Source organism: Aquarana catesbeiana, linkage group LG02, assembly GCF_042186555.1.
Source record: "Aquarana catesbeiana isolate 2022-GZ linkage group LG02, ASM4218655v1, whole genome shotgun sequence".
NCBI lineage: Eukaryota > Metazoa > Chordata > Amphibia > Anura > Ranidae > Aquarana > Aquarana catesbeiana.
The window spans coordinates 751,124,426-751,147,068 of record NC_133325.1 but is presented as its reverse complement, the minus strand read 5'-3'; the positions used below and the strand labels follow the sequence as shown (position 1 = coordinate 751,147,068).

General features: G+C 43.2%; 1 protein-coding gene across 2 annotated transcripts in view; it reads right to left on the bottom strand.

The window, feature by feature from the left end:
- Positions 1–10,910: 10,910 nt before the first annotated feature.
- Positions 10,911–22,643, bottom strand: part of HUNK (hormonally up-regulated Neu-associated kinase) — a 111,566-nt gene continuing 99,833 nt past the window's right edge. For both annotated transcript variants that reach the window (XM_073617116.1, XM_073617117.1), the window contains exons 10-11: positions 14,090–14,246; positions 10,911–13,621 (exon numbers count right to left, since the gene is read on the bottom strand). In XM_073617116.1, the coding sequence (XP_073473217.1) occupies positions 12,960–13,621; positions 14,090–14,246 (819 nt within the window). In that variant the 3' untranslated portion in view covers positions 10,911–12,959. The remainder of the gene's footprint in view (positions 13,622–14,089; positions 14,247–22,643) is intronic.

Below are 22,643 nucleotides of genomic sequence, written 5' to 3'. Positions count from 1 at the left end.
TATTCAAGTGTCACCACATCAGAACTGTTAGCCAACTTTCAATCAACTTGGGGCACTTAGTAAAAATGCAGGTAAGGTAAAGCTTAGAACAGCATTTTTAAAACCTTTTTTTCGGTTGTTGCACCCTTTAAATGTATGTAAAGTCTTTAGGCACCCCAGTCTAAAATGTAAAAAACATAAATGTTACTTATCAATGGTAAACCTGAGCCTGGGACTCCATCACATCAGAGTCCCCCTTTCACATTAGAGGTCCCCCCATCACATCATAGCCCCCTTCACATCAGAGGCCCCCTTATACAAAGCCCCCTATACATGGGCCCCCCTATTACCCATCACAGAGCCCCCCAGTCACACAGTCCCCTACTCACCTCAAAGCCCTACCTTTTGGCTCCAGCAGTTTGGCAGAAGTTTGTAGGTGGAGGGGATGGTGAACTTCTGTCTTCTTCTTAATGCTGGGGGTGGCTCTGCATGCCACCTGCCCTATCAGATACCAACAAAGCCTGGGGAATGCCCAGGAAAAAATCCAAGCCTACTTACCACCAGCTCGCAGACAACCAATTAACCTGTCTAATGCCCTGTACACACGATAGGATTTTCCGATAGAAAATGTGTGATAGGACCTTGTTGTCGGAAATTCCGACCATGTGTAGGCTCCATCACACATTTTCCATAGGAATTTCCCACACACAAAGTTTGAGAGCAGGCTATAACATTTTCCGACAACAAAATCCTTTGTCGGAAATTCCGATCATGTGTACATAAATCCGACGCACAAAGTGCCACGCATGCTCAGAATAAATTAAGAGACGAAAGCTATTGGCCACTGCCCCGTCTATAGTTCCGACGTACGTGTTTTATGTCACCGCTTTCAGAATGATCGGATTTTCCAACAACTTTGTGCGACCATTTGTATGCAAGACAAGTTTGAGCCAACATCCGTAGGAAAAAATCCATGGATTTTGTTGTCGGAATGTCCGATCAATGTCCGACCGTGTGTACAGAGTATAACAGTATGCGGTAAAAACAGGGGTTTAGTCCGCACACATTTGCAAACGCATGCATAAGCCACAGAGCCTCGTCACGGTACCCTGATATCTGTGGTCCTACCACTAAAATATGAGTGTCCCCACAGTGGAGGCACATACATTCTGATGGATAAATGAGGGCAGGTGGACTGAAGGGGAGCCCACCCCTTCTTAAAGGTACAGGAGCACACCAAACACCCAGCAGGTAGCACAATGGCTGCAAAGGTGTTAGTGCGTTGCTGGACCAATACATACACCAACGTGATCTCAAAAAACTTGCCACCACCCTCATTTATAGCTGGCCTGCCCTATCAGGGTCATGCTTTGCCATGGTGCTGGTGCGCCAGCCGCTTTCACCATAGCAAATAATGGCATCCTAGCCCTAGAGCATCATTGGTTGTTTTGGTTTGATGGCTCGACAGCACTGTGGCAACTCATGAAGCAGATCCATGGCAAACTGGGTTCCATGCTTGTGGCATCCCACCCTGATGGCACACCGGAGTTCCCTGGCACCCTGGTTTATAAGCACTGGCTTAGAAAACAACACTTAGCTGTTTATATTGGTGTGATTTTTGAAACTTTTATATTCACTATGTTGCCCAAAGTTTTATTTTGACGTAAAGCGCTAGATATAAGTCACACAGATGCCCCTTACCTGGAAAAAAATTAAATTATGGACAGTTACGTTCAACCTTACACCAACTCTGCTATGTGCTGCAGAATGTGTTAACCATACTAAAAACATCCTGCATGTTATTTCATTATGTCCACAGGTCAAATATACAGTCAGCATTTCTGACACTGTCCATGAATAAGTATAAACATGTTTAAGAATTTTCACCACCAAACACCTCCACACCTTATACACTGGGCTGTGAGTGAGTGCAGATGTATGCTGTCCCAATATTTAAAAGGGGGGGGGTGGGGGGGTACAGTTTGTACGAAGTAAAAAAAAAAAGAGAATCAAAGGGTATCTAATCCCAAGTGTATTATGGTGCTGCTTACCAGCCGTTAGATGTGGTGGCTGCATTAGATGTCTTTTTACAGTTTTTTTTTGTCTTGTGATCCTGCAAGTTGCACATCCTTTTCCCTGCACTCTCCAGTACATAGGAGATGATGGGATTAGTAGTTTCTATAAATTAGATAAGATTATTTTGCTTAGGCAGGCCATACATGGTTCGAATCTCGGCCAGTTCAGCAGGAACTGGCCAAGATTCCAACCGTGTATGGGCAGGCTGAATGTACCAAGTTGATTGATTGATCATCTTGGGTACAACTAGCATGCCAGGTTTAACCTGTGATTATTGCTAGCGGCTGCTATAGAATATTAATTATAAAGAAATGCAGTGTGTTTACTGTGAGCTGGGCAGTAAGGCCGGCCATACACGGAGTGAATTACTTTCCTGCAACCGCGGGAATCCCTCCTGCAGAGCCATTGTCTTCACCCGTCGGGAGAAGACAATGGTTCTGCAGGAAGGATTCCCGCGGTTGCAGGAAAGAAATTTGCTCCGTGTATGGCCGGCCTTACTGCCCAGCTCACAGCAAACACACTGCATTTCTGTATAATCAATATTCTATATTCAAAATCATCAGGTATTTTCTGCACTTACTGAAAATATTCTTAGCAGGAAAAAAGTGAATGCAGCCAGGACTGTATCATATCACATTTTTTGCTTTTGGGGTTTGTTACATTAAAAGTCACTTTTAGCAAACACGATTACTTGTCTGCACGGATCCTGGACCAGTACTCCAGTCCCAACTTGTTTTCGTGGATCCTGGACCTGCAATCCAGTTCTTACTTGTCTGCATGGATCCTAGACCTGAACTCCAGCCCCTATTTGTCTTCATGGATCCTGGACCTACAATCCATTTCTTTCTTGTCTGCATGGATCCTGAACCTGCATTCCAGTCCCTACCTGTCTACATAGATCCTGGTCTTGCACTGAATTTACTACTTTTCTGCACAGGTCCTGGACCGTGCACTCCAGCCCCTTTCTCTGTAAAGACACTGTAGACTCCAAATCCTGCCTCTCTGGACAGATCCTCAACTGGCAATCCGATCACATCTTCCGTGTCTCTAATCTTCATGCCACTCCCTGGACCTTGGTCTACAGACACATGTTCTTGATCTGCATTTGATTTCAACTATGCTTCTATTTCCGGGAGCCCCAAAAATTCCAGATGTAACAGTTCTCTGTTGAAAAATATGATTGGGAACCCCCAAAATGAAGAACAAGAAATAGAGTAACCTAATTGCTCCTTGTGGGCAGGGGTATATGAAATTTTCTTCTGGACCCTATGACATTTATATTTACACACTTTTTTTTATTTACATACTTTTTATTTATCTTGCACATTAGTTTAAGAATATAACATAAGAATGCTTGCTCGCTTGGGTACAGGGCAGGCTCAGTCAGATGGTCCTCCAGGTGGCTCGCCCTTCCTCTGCTTTAAGTCATCACCACCTCAGTCTGTCCTCTTCTGCTCCACCACTAGACCAGTTCTCCAGTCCCGGCAGCCAGCAGTACTTCAGAGTCTTGGCTCTCCCTGCTGCAGTTCATAAAAGGCACCATGACGTCGCCGCATTCCCGCCCCCCCCGTTCAGGCCCAGCCAGCTTCGCAACTGCGCATGCGCAGTTCCAAAGCTGGCCTGTGGTCATATTTTTTATGGACAGCCACTGTCCCTAACGGACATTTAGGAAAGTTTATAAATCGGACGATATTTACAAACTGTCCATAAATTTACGTACAGTCGCCAACCCTGCCCCACTGGTTCTGGGGCTGCGTTTGCTGTATTACCTCTACAAAATTGTTTAGAAAAGTCTTGAGGAAATGCTTGTATTTCTGCAGAGTATGGTCTATGTAATTTCCTAATAAAACAGCAGATGGAATAGATATACTGAATAAACTAGCTACCATAGCAACCGATGCAAAATTTACATTTCTTTATTAAAAGGATCTGCACTGCGATAAACTATTAGCAAAACACATAAAAAAATGTTTTTCCTACAAAGGGTGGAGTTGAGAATACCTTGCTTGCACATTGACAGGCTACAGCTGGCCTTACACCAAGCCAATTTCGGATGGTTCCTGATGAACTGGATAAAATTTGAGCTATGGGTGACCCTGTTGATATCCTCCTGCTCAACATCCTTTGAACTTAATATGCGCAAAATGTGGGATTTTAAAGATGCAAGAAGCGAAATTCAATGTATAAAAATGTTTATTCATTTTACTTTTAAATAGACTTCATTAAAAACATATATATTCACAACCAACAGTCTCTGCATCATTCTTTTTAAGTGGAAACAATGATGTTATTTTCCAACATTTTTCCAACACACATGGCTTCTTCAGGAGTATTACAGCAGCTCCTGCCATTTTATACCATTCAACTAACAAGGAAATTATTATTAAGCTATTATTAGATTCTTTAAATATGTTAAAGCGGAGTTCCACACAAAAATGGAACTTCCGCTTTTTGGAACCCTCCCCCCCTCCGGTGTCACATTTGGCACCTTTCAGGGGGGAGGGGGGTGCAGATACCTGTCTAAGACAGGTATTTGCACCCACTTCCGGCATAGACCCCCATGGGAGTCTATGCCTCTTCCTGTCCCTCCGCGCTGTCTCCTGGGAAACATACAGGTCCCAGGAGATAGCGGGGACCAGTTACGACGCGCAATAAGGTAATAAGTAATAAGGTGCCAGAGGTGCTATCCTAACAGGTTGTCAATTTGTGGCCGCAGGAGGGACAAAGGACCAAGACAAGATTATTTAAACACAGGAGAAATGCCAGGGGGTGCCAATCTGCCAATACTCATCCCATTCCAATGCTGGGGAACAATGGGTATAATGGTCTCAGTAAGCAGTTGCATCCTCCAGAGCAACGGTTTCTCCTGAAGAAGTCTTGCGTAGGAAAACATGTTGGGAAATAACATCTTTGTTGCCGCTTTAAAAAGACGATACAGTGACTGTTTGTTGTGAATATATACAGTATCTCACAAAAGTGAGTACACCCCTCACATTTTTGAAAAAAATTATTGGCTGAGGATGCTGCTCCTCCTCTCCCAGTCTGAATGCTGCTCTGCATGGAATTTTCAAAAGAGATTTTAAGAATAAAAGTGTTTTTATTTTTTTAATGAACACATTATATTAGTATACAGTATCTCACAAAAGTGAGTACACCCCTCACATTTTTGTAAATATTTTATTATATCTTTTCATGTGACAACTCTGAAAAAAATGACACTTTGCTGCAATGTAAAGTAGTGAGTGTACAGCTTGTATAACAGTATAAATTTGCTGTCCCTTCAAAATAGCTCAACACACAGCCATTAATGTCTAAACTGCTGGCAACAAAAGTGAGTAGACCCCTAAGTGAAAATGTCCAAATTGGGCCCAGAGTGTCAATATTTTGAGTGGCCACCAATATTTTCCAGGAATGCCTTAACCCTCTTGGGCATGGAGTTCACCAGAGCTTCACAGGTTGCCACTGGAGTCCTCTTCCACTCCTCCATGACGACATCACTTAGCTGGTGGATGTTAGAGACCTTGTGCTCCTCCACCTTCCGTTTGAGGATGCCCCACAGATGCTCAATAGGGTTTAGGTCTGGATGCATGCTTGGCCAGTCCATCACCTTTATCCTCAGCTTCTTTAGCAAGGCAGTGGTCGTCTTGGAGGTGTGTTTGGGGTCGTTATCATGTTGGAATACTGCCCTGCGGCCCAGTCTCCGAAGGGAGGGGATCATGCTCTGCTTCAGTATGTCACAGTACATGTTGACATTCATGATTCCCTCATTGAACTGTAGCTCCCCAGTGCCGGCAGCACTCATGCAGCCCCAGACCATGACACTCCCACCACCATGCTTGACTGTAGGCAAGACACACTTGTTTTTGTACTCCAGGGACATTCGGTGAGGTCAGTGGCTGGTGAGGCACTGGCTAGTATCAGAGCCAGACATCAGCTGCCATGGTCAGAAACAGACTTAAAGCGTTTGTTACCTCAACACTTCATATTCCTGATATGTGGCTGCTGTACCATGTACTTGTATGAGAAAGTATCCTGTTCTCTTTGTATTGCGTCCTTTGTGTGAAATCACTGGTGTTCCTGCCAGTCCACCTGCTGTCCTATTAAAAACTGACCACACTAAGTAGAAGAGCACAACGTGGTCTGTTCTCTAGCTATGCTGGGAATTCAGTGTACTTTCCTTCAATGTTCAGACTTGTCCTGACACGCCCCCGCTGCACAGCCATTCACTGGGTAGCTCAGTGTCCTGCTGTTTCTCCTCCCCCCAGCTCTTATGCAGCTGAGAACAGAAGGAATGTGATTACTTCTAAAAAAAGGGAAAAAGGTGTTTATAATGTTTCTTTTTATATCTATACAAAATGTTTTGCCTTTCATTTCTATTTTAAACTGAATGGCTTGTTTTACAAGGTGATTGTTTACATATACTTTAAGCCTTGTACACAGTACTTTTTTTTATTTCGTTCAAACCAGCAGGGCTAGACCTCCTCTGTAAGTCTAAACATGCAACCTGTAGAATTTTTTAAACATCGCCTATGCCCTATGGAGATTTTTAAGGGTAAAAGTTTGTCGCCATTCCACGAGCGGGCGCAATTTTGAAGCGTGACATGTTGGGTATCAATTTACTCGGCGTAACATTATCTTTCACATTATAAAAAAAAATGGGCTAACTTTACTGTTGTCTTATTTTTTACCTCAAAAAAGTGTATTTTTTCCCAAAAAAGTGCGCTTGTAAGACCGCTGCGCAAATACGGTGTGACAGAAAGTATTGTAATGACCGACATTTTATTCTCTAGGGTGTTAGAAAAAAAATATATAATGTTTGAGGGTTCTAAGTAGTTTTCTAGCAAAAGAAACAGTTTTTAACTTGTAAATACCAAATCTCAGAAAGAGGCTCAGTCCTTAAGTGGTTAACAAAGCCTGTCCAAAGCCTTCTTGAAGCCGAAGCAAGTGTAAATGAGCCCTTAAAGGTGCTTCAAAGTGTCTTCAAAGCCTCCATAGAAGTCTATGGCAAAGCTTGCTTGAAGCCCCACTGAAGCCTCACCAAAGGCTCATCGAAGCTCCACCAAAGCCTCATTGAAGCCCCACCAAAGTCTCATCGAAGCCCCACAAAAGCCTCTACGAGGCCCCACCAAAGGCTCATCGAAGCCCCACAAAGCCTCACCAAAGCCCCATTGAAGCCCCACCGAAGCCTCGTCAAAACCTCATGCAGTAGCAAGGTGTAAACAGGACTGTAAGCTAACCATTTTATTTAGTGACAGGAGCATTGATGGGCATTTACGGAGCTTTAACAAAGCGTGTCCAAAGCAATGTTTTGAAGCAAGTGTAAACTAGCCCTTATTGCACACATGCAGTTTTACAGTATAGCTGCACAAGAATAAGCTACAAGGTCCAGGAAAAGTCCTCCTTCCTTTTAGAGTGTTATTAACACAGCAAGACAAGATACTTAAACAAATTGCAATTTTATGAAAATGTTTCAATTACAGTCCAAAAAAAAAAAAAAAACAACTCCAGAAAATGTGTGAATTAAATAAAATGTACAGTGACTTAAACAGCATCCATGTTACAAGGAAACGAACAGCCTTTGATGGTTTATGTTACATGTGGCAAGGAAAAACACCGGGAACATTTTCTTCTGCTACATCTTCTAACAATAAGCACTAATTACATATTCATGTAATATGTTCCTGTATTTCTGCCCAATTCACTGACATCTTCAGAAAACATTCTTTGCTTCGGAGTAAGAACAAAGGATTCATTAGCAGCAGTATAGCGCGCAGCTGACAGATCTGATCGGCTAGTGACTCTGCCAGGTTTTGCTTCCTGTCTACACACTCATAAAGAGAAAAAAAAAAATCCCCACACACAGGGTGTTATTAACAGCGTGCGTTTCAGCTGAATTCCACAGACTCCCCCCTTATAAAAGGCGCCGAGTTGTACAAATGCAGAGGAATCTTAGCAGGCAGTCTGTATTTATTCTGAAAATATAGCAGTTTTACGGAGATGTGTTAAAGCGTACCTAACCCCAAAAAACGAAAATTGAATATATTGCAGTGTTACCAGTCCTTACATGTGGTGGCTGCATTCGTTTTTATTTTCAGGCCTTTTCCCTTTTTTTTTCACCTGGTTATCCTGTGCATTACACACTTTCGGTGTACACTTATTTCTCCTCTGTATCTATGGAGGGATCCATGATTGTCACCAAAGTTGGACTTTATTATTATATTACAGGATTTATATAGCGCCAACAGTTTGAACGCTGCTTGTCTTTGTTAATCTCTATTAAGCCACATGCACACTATAGGGCTTATTTACCAAAACGATCTGCAAAATCTGGGGCAACTTGGAATAGAAACCAATCAGCATCCAGGTTTTATTGCCAAAGCTTAATTGAACAAGCTGCAGTCAGAAGCTGATTGGCTACCATGCACAGCTGCACCAGATTCTGACTGCTCCAGTTTTAGTAAATCTCCCCCCTGTGTTCTCTATGATGCCTTTTCTCCTACAGGTTAGCAGCAGAAAAATGCATTTTTTGCATGCGCATTCATGCATCTGGTGTTAATGCATTCTAATAGCTGAAATGGTAATTTATTCTGGCCATTAAAATTTAATAATGCGCAAACGCACATAAATGCGACTGGTGTTAACAGGCGTTTATATGCTCCTCTCCTGGTGGGAGTTTTTTCTGCCTTTAATCACCCCTGCCTTTAAGGACTTATTTATACTTGCTTCGGCTTCAACACACATTATTGGCTAGTTTACACTTGCTTCAAAACAAGGCTTCGGACAGGCTTTGTTAAAGCTCTCTGAACGCCAGTCAAAGCCCATCACTAAATAAAATGGTTCGCTTACAGTCCTGTTTACACCTTGCTTTTCTTCAAAAATTATACCCCATATAGCTTTAGTGGTGCTTCAAAGCATCTTCAAAGCCTCCATAGAAGTCTATGGCAAGGCTTGCTTGAAACCCCACTGAAGCTCCATCGAAGCCCCACAAAGCCTCACCGAAGCCCCACCAAAGGCTCATCGAAGCTCCACCAAAGCCTCATAGAAGCCCCCATCCGATCTGATCCTCCAGACGGATGGAAAATAGGGTCTCCACCTGTCTGGATTTGGCGGACAGGATCGGATAGCAGCGGGTGTCAGCGCTGACATCCGCCGCTCCATAGAGCTGAATGGAGGTCAGGTCCGCCTGAAAAACTGACAGGACCTGAGTGGAACGCCCATGTAAAAGAGACCTTATAGTGTGTATGGACACACAGGCTAACATGGAGGGGCGTTTGGAGGCTGAGAAAAAAGAAGCTCAAACGCCTTTGAAAGGTGCACAAGCCTTTACATGGTGAATTGATAGGATTAGTAATTTTTAAAGGAGAGAAAACATGGTTTATGCTGTTTTTCCAGGAAGTGACAAGGACACTTTTTGAATTTTTGTTTTTTTTCTCTACTTGCCGAAAATGTTCTTAGCCTAAAAAGTGAAAATGAATGCATCCACCACAACTACGGACTGATAAGCTGCAAATAAATGACATTTTTGTTATTGGATTTAGATGCCTTTCAAAGGAGAATGGCAGAAGGTTACAAAGAAACAGCTGCTGTTCCTTCCATTCCACCCCTCCTCCCATCCTGCAGAAGTATCCGGCTCTTTTTTTAAAAAAAAAAAAAGTCCAGCCCCGCCTCCCCATGCATGTCATTTGCCTTAGGCGATTGAGGCGCAATGCCCGCTGTGCCTCCTGGGATGTGCAGGTCACATATCCCAGAAGGCATAACCTTTCATTCAAAGAAAGGAGGAGGGGACGTGCTTATCGGCGCATCATCGAGAGGCCCGCCCGCTGAAACTGGAAGAGCTGGCGGGCCTCTCAAAGACATTAGAGAGAACATGGCAGCGTGGGACGGAGCTGTGGCCAAGAGGATCTCTACAGGACCACAATGGATCCACTGGATAGGTGAATATATGAAATGTGCAGATACCACCTTCAGGTAAGCGGAGCCATAAACAAAATAGGGGGGTTGGCTGGAGGTCCGCTCTAAAGTTTGTCCTACAGGTAAACTTTTAGTCTTACCTGTAGGTACCTTGGAAATAAACTCGAGCCCATCAGAGTCCACATCAGAACCCCCTATATCAGAGTGCCTATCAAAGTCCCCCCTTACATCCAGGTTCCCATCAGAGTCCCCCCTTATATCCAGGTCCCCACCAAAGTCCCCCCTTATATCCATGTCCCCATTAGAGTCCCCCCTTACATGCAGGTGCCCATCAGAGCCCCCCCTTATATCTAAGTCCCCATCAAAGTCCCCCCTTACATCCAGGTCCCCATCAGAGTCCCCCCTTACATCAGAGGGCTGCATAAAATCTTGCAGTGGGCCACAGTTTGGAGACCCTGGTCTAGGACAATCTATACAAGAGGAGGCAGGAGAAGCAGTTATACCGTGCAGAGATTTCTAAAGCCATAGGTTATTATGGAAAACAGGTTAAAACGCATTTATGTTAAGAGACCTAAACACCTGTTGCTTTGACTTTTATCTTGTCAAATTGTAGAAGCGATGTCTGGGGCTGAACACATAAAAAAAAAAAAAATATACAAAGATAGCAGTCTATTCATTGTCACTGGGTTGTATAATTGTAAACAGAACATTATGGAAATGCTATTGTACTTCAAAGGCTTCGCACTTTGATCATCCTATGGTTACAACTGGCGATCATTTCAAGAATGTTGAGTAGGTCTAGATTCATGTTTTGTTTCATAAGTTGCTGAATTCCAGGGAGATAAGACTAATTTACTCTCAGGGTTTGTAACAATCTCAGCTTTGGAAGAGGAGACTTTGTTTTTTAGTTTAGAAAAGTCAGAAAGTAGTTCTGGCCTCTATCCTTCACTTAAAGCTAAACTACAGTCAAACACCTACATACACCGCTCAAGTCTGAGCTCTGCTTTACAGGGGATGCCAAGAGGCTGATAACAATTCGAATGCAGGTGCTTACAATGACATTTAAAATAACTGAATGATTTTTTTTAACCGCTTGACCTTCAAAAGCTTTTACCCCCTTCATGACCAGGGTATATTTTGCTATTCAGCACTGCGCTACTTTAACTGGCATTTGCTCAGTAATGCAACACTACTGTACCCAAATGCAATTTATAACTTTATAACTGTATTAACTGGTGGGTTTTTTTTGTATATCTGCCTGGAATTCAGCTCAAGGCCCACACTTGAGCATCTTGTAGCTTGAAGCTCAAAAATGTTCAACAACCGAAAGCCTTTTGCTTTCAATAACCATTTTTCACATGTGAGCGTCGCTTGTAGCAAAACACCTGTTGCTCAAAAAAAGTACACAAGCTACTTTTCAGGCAGAATTGAGCGTCCATATAGACTTCAATGGAAACACCTGAAATGCGCAACATGAGCTTTTTTTTCTAGCTTTTTTCAAGCATTTTGTTGTGCGTTTTAGCTCAAACAGCAGCTATCTGCCCCTTTTTCAGCAGCACTGCACATCTTTTCGTTGAAAAAACGCCTGACAAAAGCTGCAAAAACGTGCGAATCTGCTCAAAAAGCTTGAAAGCGTGACACTTAGGTTTGAATGTAGCCTTAAAGAGCGGTAAAATGGCTACTTTCAATTTGCAAACATAACAGGCCAACCTTTAAAGGTAAACTAGGGGCACAAAAACTTTCATTAAAATATATTAGCCACATATGATGCTCTTTGTGTGCAGCCAATCTAGATATTACTTTGTGAAAGCAGCAGTGACATCACCACTGTGCTGGATGTAGCCTATGCAGAGAGCAGAGCTGTGGGAGGAGCCTAGCAGGTCCAACTACTACAGGCTGCCTGTGCAGGAGGGGGCGGAGACAAGACCAGTCACCCTGCACAAGGAAAGAGAGCAGCAGCAACCGGTCTTTTTTAAAGGAAGTTCCTATACAGAGGCAAAGTTTTATACTGAATTACAGGGAAAAAGAACACAAAGGGCACCAAGGTTCAAGTAAGAATACACCATGCCCAATGTTTTCAGACAATATTTGCTTTTCAGCTTTAAATTGGGGTAGCAAAATGAATGTAGGATTTGGAAAGTGGTATGTCTAGCCTATAGTATATACAAAAAACTCACCAAGAGTGAATTAGTAGTAGTATTAAAACACTGGCCTATACACTAGCTGCTCTAACTGTAACTTATGAAATAACATGGGGGAACGGGAGGAGAGGTTAAGGGTAGAGGCAAAACTCTTCTGCTGAGATGCATCGGTAATTGAACTCTTATTTCAGGAAACACGGTCACCCTGTCTTTCATGCGCCTGTCCTGTGAACACCATACAGGTATGTACAAAACATTGTGCTGGGAACATATTGGAAGATGGAACAATGAACGGAATGATAACGCAATATGAAATATAAACACCGTTACTCTTCAACGAGTTGTGAAAAGATTCTGTCCTTTTTATAATTGCTGTTTCCAGCACAAGTTGCTCCAGTTCTGCAGTTCTGTTTTTTTGAACAGTCAAGTGCATCAAGGTCAGTGCAAGAAAGCAACCTGTCGGAAACACAGGTAGGTACCCTGGTAGGTAGTGTAGCTTCTTCCACAGCCTTGTTTATGTCAATAAAGTTTAGTTACAGCAGATTGAAGCACTTGGTATGTAGCAGATGTCCAAAAACACAGTTTTGTAGTCTTCAAGGGAAGTTTGCCTTTTTGTTACACTGTACCAGACAGGTGGAGGTTGGAGACTCACCGACATCAATACCATAGAAGTGCAAGCTGAGGAAGTGACATTGTTTATCAATGAGGAAATATTAGAACAAAATCAAGCTTTATGGATACAATCTGTAATTTTACAAAATTCACATTTACAAGAATAGCAACATTCTCCTCTCTCTAAATCTGGGAGTTCCTCAGAGGCGGGGCAAAAGAACAGTTCTTTAAAGATGTCCATCAGCAAAACACGTTCATGTCACTGGAGTTGAAGCTGGCATATCCCGGGCTCATCTGATGCAAAGCTGGCATTCGGGAGTCCAGGGCGTTATCAGGTTTTGGAGAGGTAACTTGGCTCCTCTTCCTCAACATTTGTCCAATACCCATCATGGGAAATCGTCCTCGGCTTCTGACACTGTTTGGGCTACCCAGGTTTCCATTGTTATTACAGGATGGGGAATGGGGGGAAGTTGGGGACATGGACTCAGAGCTTGACGGGCTGCTCTTGTCCTCGTAGGTGAAGGAGGACAGTGTGGAATGGGCCTTTACTGGGGTGGTGCTGTCAAACTGAAAGATTGGGGACAGAGTTCTTTCACTGGAGTGACGAGGAGAGGAGACTGGTGAACCGATCACTCGGTACTGGTGGGATGGGGATAAAGACTCTATTTGGTCTTCTCTGTTCACAGACTCGAAGGAACGCACAACATTGAGGTGGGGTTCTCTCATGCGACAACTCATATTCATGTTTACAGTCTCTTGAGAGTGGGAGTCTTGGCGTCTCATCATCTTTGGCGTTCTTGGATCCGGACTTTGCATTTCCAGATACTCCAAAGAGCAGGAAGTGACACATCCAGTTTTGGTAATTCTGACTTCATGGTATGGGCTTAACCCTCCAATGGATTCTGCAATGAGGAAACAAATGTCAACATCCACTTTCTGAATACAACATTTATTACCCCTCTATCACCAGCTCATACATTATTTATTGATATTTACTTGGGTTTTACTTGGCTTTGTCGAATTAAGACATTTGAGAACTGTAGGTATTATATTACCCCAAGCTCTCAAGAGAACTACTCTCTTTATCCAGTCCAAGCAGTAGATCCCTCAAAAGCTAGAGCTGAAAAACAAACCATTGCTGCACGTACAGTGCTCATTGTGTTGTCACAAGTGCACTGATAGTGTTACAATCCCCTTATTCCTAAGCTGGCCATAGATGGATCAGGAAAGAAAATCGCTCAATCCCCCATGTTTTTAATATTAAACACATCTTGTCCCTAATAGCTAATCATAAAATTTTGTCCCTTTAACAAGAATGCCATATGTGACATCCAGTGTTGGTTGAGGATCCCATAGGCAGTATCCTTTACCTCGTTCAGACTTGGAGGATTTTCGTTCCTTGACGGGAGGCTTTCCATTGTGTGTCATTGGACATGAGGGTTGCCTGTGAGACGGAGAGTATTTCTCTATCTTCTTCTGAGCAGAGCGCTGCTCCCCTCGCTTTTCGTGGTCTTTAGACTTGCGTTCCTAAAAATCAGAGCACAGTTCACTGTCAGACCAAACCACCCATACAAAAAATGTTAGATTACAAAACCTAAAGTCAAAGCAAAGGGCAGTAAGGCAGAGCAATCAAAGTCAGCAATCATGTTTAATGAATGTGATCTAACTGTCAATCACAACCGGACAGATCGTAATCAAAAAGTGTTTTTTCTCCAAAAGATTGCAGAGTACTAAATTCTCTTTATGAGTTCATATACTAAATCAGGGGTATCCAAACTTTCCAAACAAAAGGACCAGTCTACTGTGCTTCAGACTTTAGGGGGCATTAGTGGGAGTAAACAATGTCCCACCTTTGGTATTAGGAGCATTATTAGTGCCCCATCCTTGGTGTCAATGGGAGGAATAGTGCCCCATCATTGGTGTCAATAGAAGGAATAGTACCCCATCATTAGCATTAGTGGGAAGAATAGTGCCCCATCATTTGTGTCAGTGGAAGGAATAGTGCCCCATCATAGGTTACAATGGGAGGACTAGTGACCCACCACTGGTGTCAGTGGGAGGCATAGTGCCCCATCATTGGCATCAGTGGGAGGAACAGTGCCCCATCATTGGCGTCAGTGGGAGGAATAGTGCGCCATCATTGGTTTCAGAGGGATGAATAGTGCCCCATTATTGGTGTCAGTGGGAGGAGGAGTGCCCCATCGTTGGTGTCAGTGGGAGGAATAGTACCCCATTGTTGTCTGTGCAGAAATGAATGCCCCATTGTTGGCGTCAGTGGGAGGAATAGTGCCCCAAGTGCCAGACAAAGGCAAGCAAAGGGCCACATTCAGCCTTGGCATTTGGAGATCACTATACTAGATGATAAAAGTTTTGTTCTCTCAGCTAAGTTTTTTTTCTCATTAAGAAAAATAAATTGCTGAGCATGCTGGGTGATATAGGAAAGTAATGCCATGTATAGTATTTTGCCTAGCACTGCATCTGCTGCCCATACTCCTATTTATTTATCACAAGCAGTATTTACCTCTTATAGAGGCTTTTAAAAGAATCTGTAGGTTTATTTCATTCCCACTTGAACTTATTATTAACCGAAAAACAACTCTTTCTGCGTTTTTCACTCACTAGCACAAATTCTATGTCTACATTTTTCTTGCATGTGAGTGGGCAGGCTGGTTAAGAAGAACAGCATTTTTGCTGGCTAGCTTCAAAATGCTGCAGACAGTGTGCATCTGAGTCCATTTGCCCGCTCCTGCATGCCTGTCAACTCACCGCTCCTCCACCACTGCTCCCCATTGAAATCAATGGGGCAGCGCTGCGATACCGCAAGCAAAACGCTGTTCCGGCTGTGGATTTAACCCCTTTTCGACCGTTAGCGGGGAGTTTAAAACCTCCCCACTAGCGGCCTAATAGCGCCGCTTTACCGCTGACGCCCAGGGCGGTTCAGTGTGAAAGGGGTCTTATAGAAACAGTATGGCTTAGGACAGGATGCCCACTGCAACATCAGAAGAGGTGTCTATGTATATGTGTATAAGGCTCCATGCACACTGGACGTTAAAATAACGTTATAAAAAATGCCAGTAGCTTTCCGGTGAATATTTCAACGTTCTTTAACATTTTTGCTATAGCGCTCATTAGCGTGTTTTCACGTTTTTCCGCGTTTTTTTTTCTCAATGGATCAAAAATGTTAAAAACCACTGGTGAGCCACGTTTTTTGAGCATTTATCGACATTTATCAGCGTTTATGAGCTTTTGCCGTTTTTTCTGGTCAGAAAGACGACTCCTGAACGCGATTTTATGGCGTTCAGAAAACAGCCCTTAAACTCCACTGCTGATAAAAGTTCAAAAACGTCCATGTGTGCACGGACACATAGGATAACATAGAGGGGAGTTTATGGGCTGTTAAGAATAACGCCCAAACTCCAAAAAACGACCGTTTATGAGCTCCAGTGTGCATGGAGCCTAAGACTTGGGAAGGTATCATAAAGCTATCTGTGGTTTGATTCATGAGCGTCTAAAAAAACTGACAGATCAGTTGTGCCGTGGACTGATCCTTTAACCTAAACAATGGTAATTGCAGTTCAAAGCTCAGGAAATAAACAGAGGTGTTATGACTTTACTTCAAACCAGCCCTGTATTTAGCAAGTATCTGTAACTGGCTAAAGCAAAGTCCTGACATATCTACCTGGTAACCCTTCTGTGATTGACTGCGATCCTACATACCAAAGTCACTGTCATCTGACCTCTCCTTATTAGCTTGTCATAATTCTTCTTCTTCTTTGAAAACTAGAGACTCTATCATAAAAAACTCCAACATTTTCATAATACACCGTATATCAGCATGTCTGCAATTTTCTGCACCTCTCCGCTCTGTTGTGGTGTGAACAGAGCACATAGAAAACAACTGTTTGATGTCTGCCATTGTGGGGACTTTTGTACCAGTGATATAATATACTTGTATTAAAAAGCATTGTGTTCTTTTTGTATTGCTTCCTTTGTCTGAAATACCTGGTGATCCTGCCAGTTTTCCTGCTTTCCTATTTGAAATTGACCACACTAGGCATAAGAGCACATTCATCTCAGCGTAGTCAGTCTTCTGGCTGTGCCAGGAGATCAGCCTGCCTGTCCTCCAGTAGTCAGACTTGTGTTGACACTGCCCCCCCCCCCCCCCCCCCCCGCATGGCCATTTACTGGGAAGATCATTGTGCTGCTGTTTCTCCACCACCAGCTCTCTAAGCCCCTTATGCAGCTGAGAACAGAAATGGAGGAACATGACTGGCCTGCATAGAGTTCTGACCTCAACCCGATAGAACACCTTTGAGATGTCTTTCTGACGGACTTTCGAACGACCGGACTTGCCCAAACACGAACGGAATAAAGTCCGTTCGAAAGTCCGTTTGTTTGAATGTGATGACGTACTAAGGGACTAGAATAAGGAAGTTCATAGCCAGTAGCCAATAGCTGCCCTAGCGTCCTTTTTTGTCCGTCGGACTAGCATACAGACGAACAGATTTTTCACCTGGAAAGATTTGAAACATGTTCCAAATCTAAAGTTCGTCTGATTTTCGACAGAAAAGGTCCGCTGAAGGTCCGATGAAGCCCACACACGGTCGGATTGTCCGACGGATTCGTTCCGTCGGACCAGTCCGGTCGAAAGGTCCGGTCATGTGTACGCGGCATAAGGTGCATTCTTCCCACTGACCATCACACTAATGTATCATGAGTTGTAAATATAGTAATTATTAACAAGGGTTCCCTGAGATTGGAAAGATATTTCAAGGGTTCCTCTAAGTTGAAAAGGTTAAGAAAGGCTGGTTTGGAATATTTATTTGTTCTATCCACCAGGCTGAAATCATGTGCCTATGTGCGTATTTTTGCATTCATATGCTTAAATATGCCAGGACACTTCTCTCTGAACGTAGGTTTGGAGCTTTTTTTTTTTTTCATTCTCCTAAACTCTGATCTACAATACAATTATACCGTATTTATCGGCGTATAACACGTTATATGCCAATATAGGCTGCCGAGGGGAAGGAGGGGATGAGCGCTGATGAAATAGAGCCGGATCTCCTGTGTACTCGGCTCGCAGTCACGCTCAGTCCCGCCCCCCGGACATCTCCAAGCATTGACGTCCCGGCATTGGACCGGTGTTATGTCCATCATAGGATCCGGGCCAAGGGGCAGGACTGGGCTTGACACCGAGCCTGAGTACACAGGAGATCTGGCTCTATTTCGGCAGCGCTCGTCCCCTCCTTCCCCTCAGTGGCAGCCTATATTTCGGCAAGGCTGCAAGATGGACACTGATCAAGCTGCAGTGAGGAGCAATGCTGCAGGTGGGCACTGATTAGACTGCAGATGGGCACAGATCAGGCTGCACTGAAGCTGCAGATGGGCACTAATCAGGCTGCATTGATGCTCACTGACCATTATTTTGCTTCAAAGTGGTTTATTTTTTTTAAAAAGTTTTTTTTCCTGAAACTTCCCTCTTAAAGAGGAAGTAAACCCTGATGGGTTTAACTTCTTCTTTTGCTCGCTGCAAAGCCTGCAAATGAAAAGCATAATGGGCTAGTATACATTGCATACTAGCCCATTATGTGCCACTTACCTGCAAAAGAATCCAGCGATGTCCCCTGTGTGGGCAGTGTCCATCTTCTGGCCCCTCTACCTTCTGGGCCGCGTACTCCGGCTCTGTGATTCGCCGGATCCGCGTGACGTCACTCCAACTCATGCTCATGGGAGCCGCGATTAATGGCACAGGCTAGGGAAGAAACAGCACTTAGTTTCATTTCTTCCCCGCGCATGCACCGTTGGAATTTTCGGTGGACTACAAGTGAAATATCTCCTAAACGGCGCATGTTTAGGAGATATTTCCACTACCTATAGGTAAGTCGTATTCTAGGCTTACCTATAGGTAGAAGTCCAAAAAGTGGGTTTACAACCACTTTAAATTAAGGTGCGTGTTATACGCCAATAAATACGGTAAATGCCACAATGTGCATTGAAAATTGGCTAATAATGAACTGTGTTTAGAAGCATAAAAAAAAAAAAAATGGTTCTATCCAGGATTTACCTTTTTGTTGCTTGCCTGGGGACTATACCCAAAGCCTTCTATATTCATCAATAAAACTTTTGAAGATAAAAAGATCGATTTCTGAATGATGTGTCTTTATGCTGTGAATGAATGAAGTGGTTTTACACTGCGGTATGTTGGAGCTCCCATATGTACAGAGGTGATGTCACAGTTCAGTGCGGAGTAAGGGGAAAGGGGGGGGGGGGTTCAGCGTTTCCTTGTATCACATGTTCCAGGCACAGCCTCCGCTTTCATTCCTTTAGAAAGTGGAACCTTAGGAGGGGTTTCCGATTCTCTCTGGGCTTTTCACTGAACAGGAAGCTTCTCCCCTGACCATCGCTGACACACGCTCCATCTGCCAAGCCTTAACCGCATTTCATCACTTGCCTATTGTATTACATCCTGAGCCAGCCGAGAAACCGCTGAACCAGACCGTGTCGAGGTTCTGTTCTCCCTAAATAACCGGGCTTGTAACATTAGATGTCAACAAAGAGGCTTCCTTATCTGCAGCAGGCCAAGGAACACAATGAATGGAGCGCTCACATCCTGCTTGCTTTCTGCAATGATCTGTTTTTACTTTTCAGTGATGTTTATAAGAATTGCTTTCCCTCTGCTTTGATCTAGTATTTTCTGAATGTATTGCCGAAAAATGACCGGATGAGTATCATATCATTAGGCCTTCCGGTTTTAAAAAGTCAGCTTCAAAATGTTTTTTTTTTTTAGACCTTGATCTGTTTAAAGTTGGCCATACACCAATAGACATTTGCTCGAGAATTTCCATTTTCAGAATGTTTGTTTAATTTACTAATTGTTAGTGGGGCCAAACAATCCTTTTACACCAAATTATGAGAAAATTCGAAGGAGCAGGACGAAAAATATTTCTTAACCACTTACGGACCGCCCTGCGCCGATATATGTCCTAACTTTGAAGAGGAATATCGTGTTATGGCACCAGCTAGCTATCCTCTTCTTCAGCCGGTGGTCTGCTTTCCGATAATAGTGGTCTTTGCAGCGGATTCGCCGCAAGATCACTTTTATTGGCGGTGGGAGAGGGCCCCCCCCCCCCTACCTCCCGCCCCACTCCGGTGCTTACCGGAGCCATCGGCAGCGGCAGAGGCAATTGGATCCTCTCACGTCAGTGGCATGGAGACGAGTGAGGGGAAGATGGCCCCCACCCGTCTCCATACCATTGCAGGGCAGACGCGACGTCAAAATGTCACTTCCGCCCAAAGGGCCTTTTTTTTTTGTTTAAATAACAATTTTTTTTTATTATTGCATTTTAGTGTAAATGTGAGATCTGAGGTCTTTTGGACCCCACATCTCATATTTAAGAGGTCCTGTCATGCTTTTTTTCTATTATTATTATTACATAAGGGATGTTTACATTCCTTGTAATAGGAATAAAAGTGACACAATTTTTTTTTTTTTTAAGAACAGTGTAAAAATAAAAAAATAAAAGGTAAAATAAATAAGAATTTTTTTTTTTAACGCGCCCTGTCCCACCGAGCTTGTGTGCAGAAGCGAACGCATATGAAAACGGTGTTCAAACCACACATGTGAGGTATCGCCGCGATCGGTAGAGCGAGCGCAATAATTCTCATCTTAGACCTCCTCTGTAACTCAAAACATGCAACCTGTAGAATTTTTTAAACGTCGCCTATGGAGATTTTTAAGGGTTTGTCGCCATTCCATGAGCGGGCGCAATTTTGAAGCATGATATGTTGGGTATCAATTTACTCGGCGTAACATTATCTTTCACAATATAAAAAAAAAATTGGGCTAATTTTACTGTTGTCTTATTTTTTAATTCAAAAAGGTGTTTTTTTTTTTTTTTTAAGTGCGCTTGTAAGACCGCTGTGCAAATACGGTGTGACAGAAAGTATTGCAACGACCGCCATTTTATTCTCTAGGTTGTTAGAAAAAAAATGTATAATGTTTGGGGGTTCCAAGTAATTTTCTAGCAAAAAAAACTGTTTTTAACTTGTAAACAACAAATCTCAAAAAGAGGCTCGGTCCTTAAGTGGTGAAACGAACAAATTTCACGTATATTTGGTTGTCGTTCAGGAAGCTCTATTCATGCCAAAATCGAAGGTTAAAAGAAAATGAAATTTGGAAATACTTTTGAATGACTTTCATCAAGTCTCCGTTTGCATTATTGAACATACTGCCAACATTTTTCGAGTGAACTTTTGTTAAAAAATCTACCAGTGTATGCCCAATTTAACCCTTTTAATGTCATGAAGCTGATATCACTGCACGTATGGAAGCTGAAACTGCTACCATTTGGAAAGTGAACCTGTACTTTGACCATACATGATAAAACAACAGGTCCACTAAGCTGCCACCATCCCAGCTCGATAAACACTTACACCACATTCACACTTGTGTGACTTGTCATACGACTTTGGACATCACATGACAAGCCGTACCCCATGTTTTACAATGATAACCATTCATATATGTGCGACTTAAAGTCTCAGTGACTTCAAAGTAGTTCATGCACTACTTTGGTCCGACTTTCATGCAACTTGAGGGCCATAGACTTTAATATTAACCCTCAAAAGTTGAAGTCATAACTGAATGTTATAAATGCAACAGTGGGTTTGAGTTTGCAGAGGGACAACAAGTCACATCCAAGTCGCACCCATCCAAAGTTGCATCAAATTTGCACTCCAAAGTGTGAATGGAGCCTTAATGGCCCAAAGTATGAGCACCCCCAACCTTGTTACAACCAAGGCCTTTTTTCATAGAAAACGTAGGAGAATGCAGTTTCAACACCTCTAGCACTGAATGTATCTAATGGCAAGGGGTGTTGGGTTGTGCTGAAGGGTCCAATGATGCTGGCTGCTGGAGGATCTATTGTTGAGGGAGGAGTCTATTGTTGCTGGGGTGTCTTATATTGCTGGGGTGTCAATTGTTGCTGGGACGGATCTACTGTTGAGGAAGAGGCCATTATTGCTGGCTGCTGGAGGGTCTATGAATGCTGGCTGTTGGGAGATCTATTGTTGCTGGTAGGGGTCTATTGTTCCTGGGGTGGATCTGTTCTTGTTAGGGGGTATTTTGTTGCAGGGGGTTTATTGTTGCTGGAGGGATCTATTTTTGCTTGCTGGGTCTATTGTTGCTGGCTGCAGACGATCTATCTTACTGCTTGTTATATTATCATTAACAAATCGGATACAAATTACTTTGCACCACAAAATTATACTTGGTTCTGTTTTCTCTAAAAGGGGTGGTATTGGGAGGTGGGTAGGGAGTGGAACCAAGGGACAGTGCTCAAGGGTGGGTAGGAGGCAGAGACAATGGGTGACTTGGATGAGGGGAGTACCTGCACCTATTCTTTGATAAAGAATGCCCTGGGGAAACAGTTGTAGTATGAGCACTTCTAACCTTGTCACAAAAACTATAGTATGAGGTCTTCCAACCTAGTGAAAATAGTTGTAGTATGAGGTCTTCCAACCTAGTGAAAATGGTTGTAGTATGAGCACTTCCAACCTAGTGAAAATAGCTTTACTATAAGCACTTCCAACCTAGATATAACAGCTTGAGGAAGGTCCATTTCTGTTCCAGCATGACTGTCCTATGTATAAACTCAACTCCATAAAGAAATGGTTTGATGAGTTTGGTGTGGAGGAACACAAGTGGCCTACACAGATCCCTGACCTCAACTCCATTGAACACCTTTGGGATGGGATTTAGCATTTGCGCCTTATGCCGCGTACACACGATCGGGATTTTGGTCGGAAAAAGATATAATGGCTTTTCCTACAGAATTCCGCTCAAGCTTGCCTTGCATACACACGGTCACCCAAAAGTTCACTGAACTTGCGACCGTCAAGAACGCAGTGACGTACAACACTACG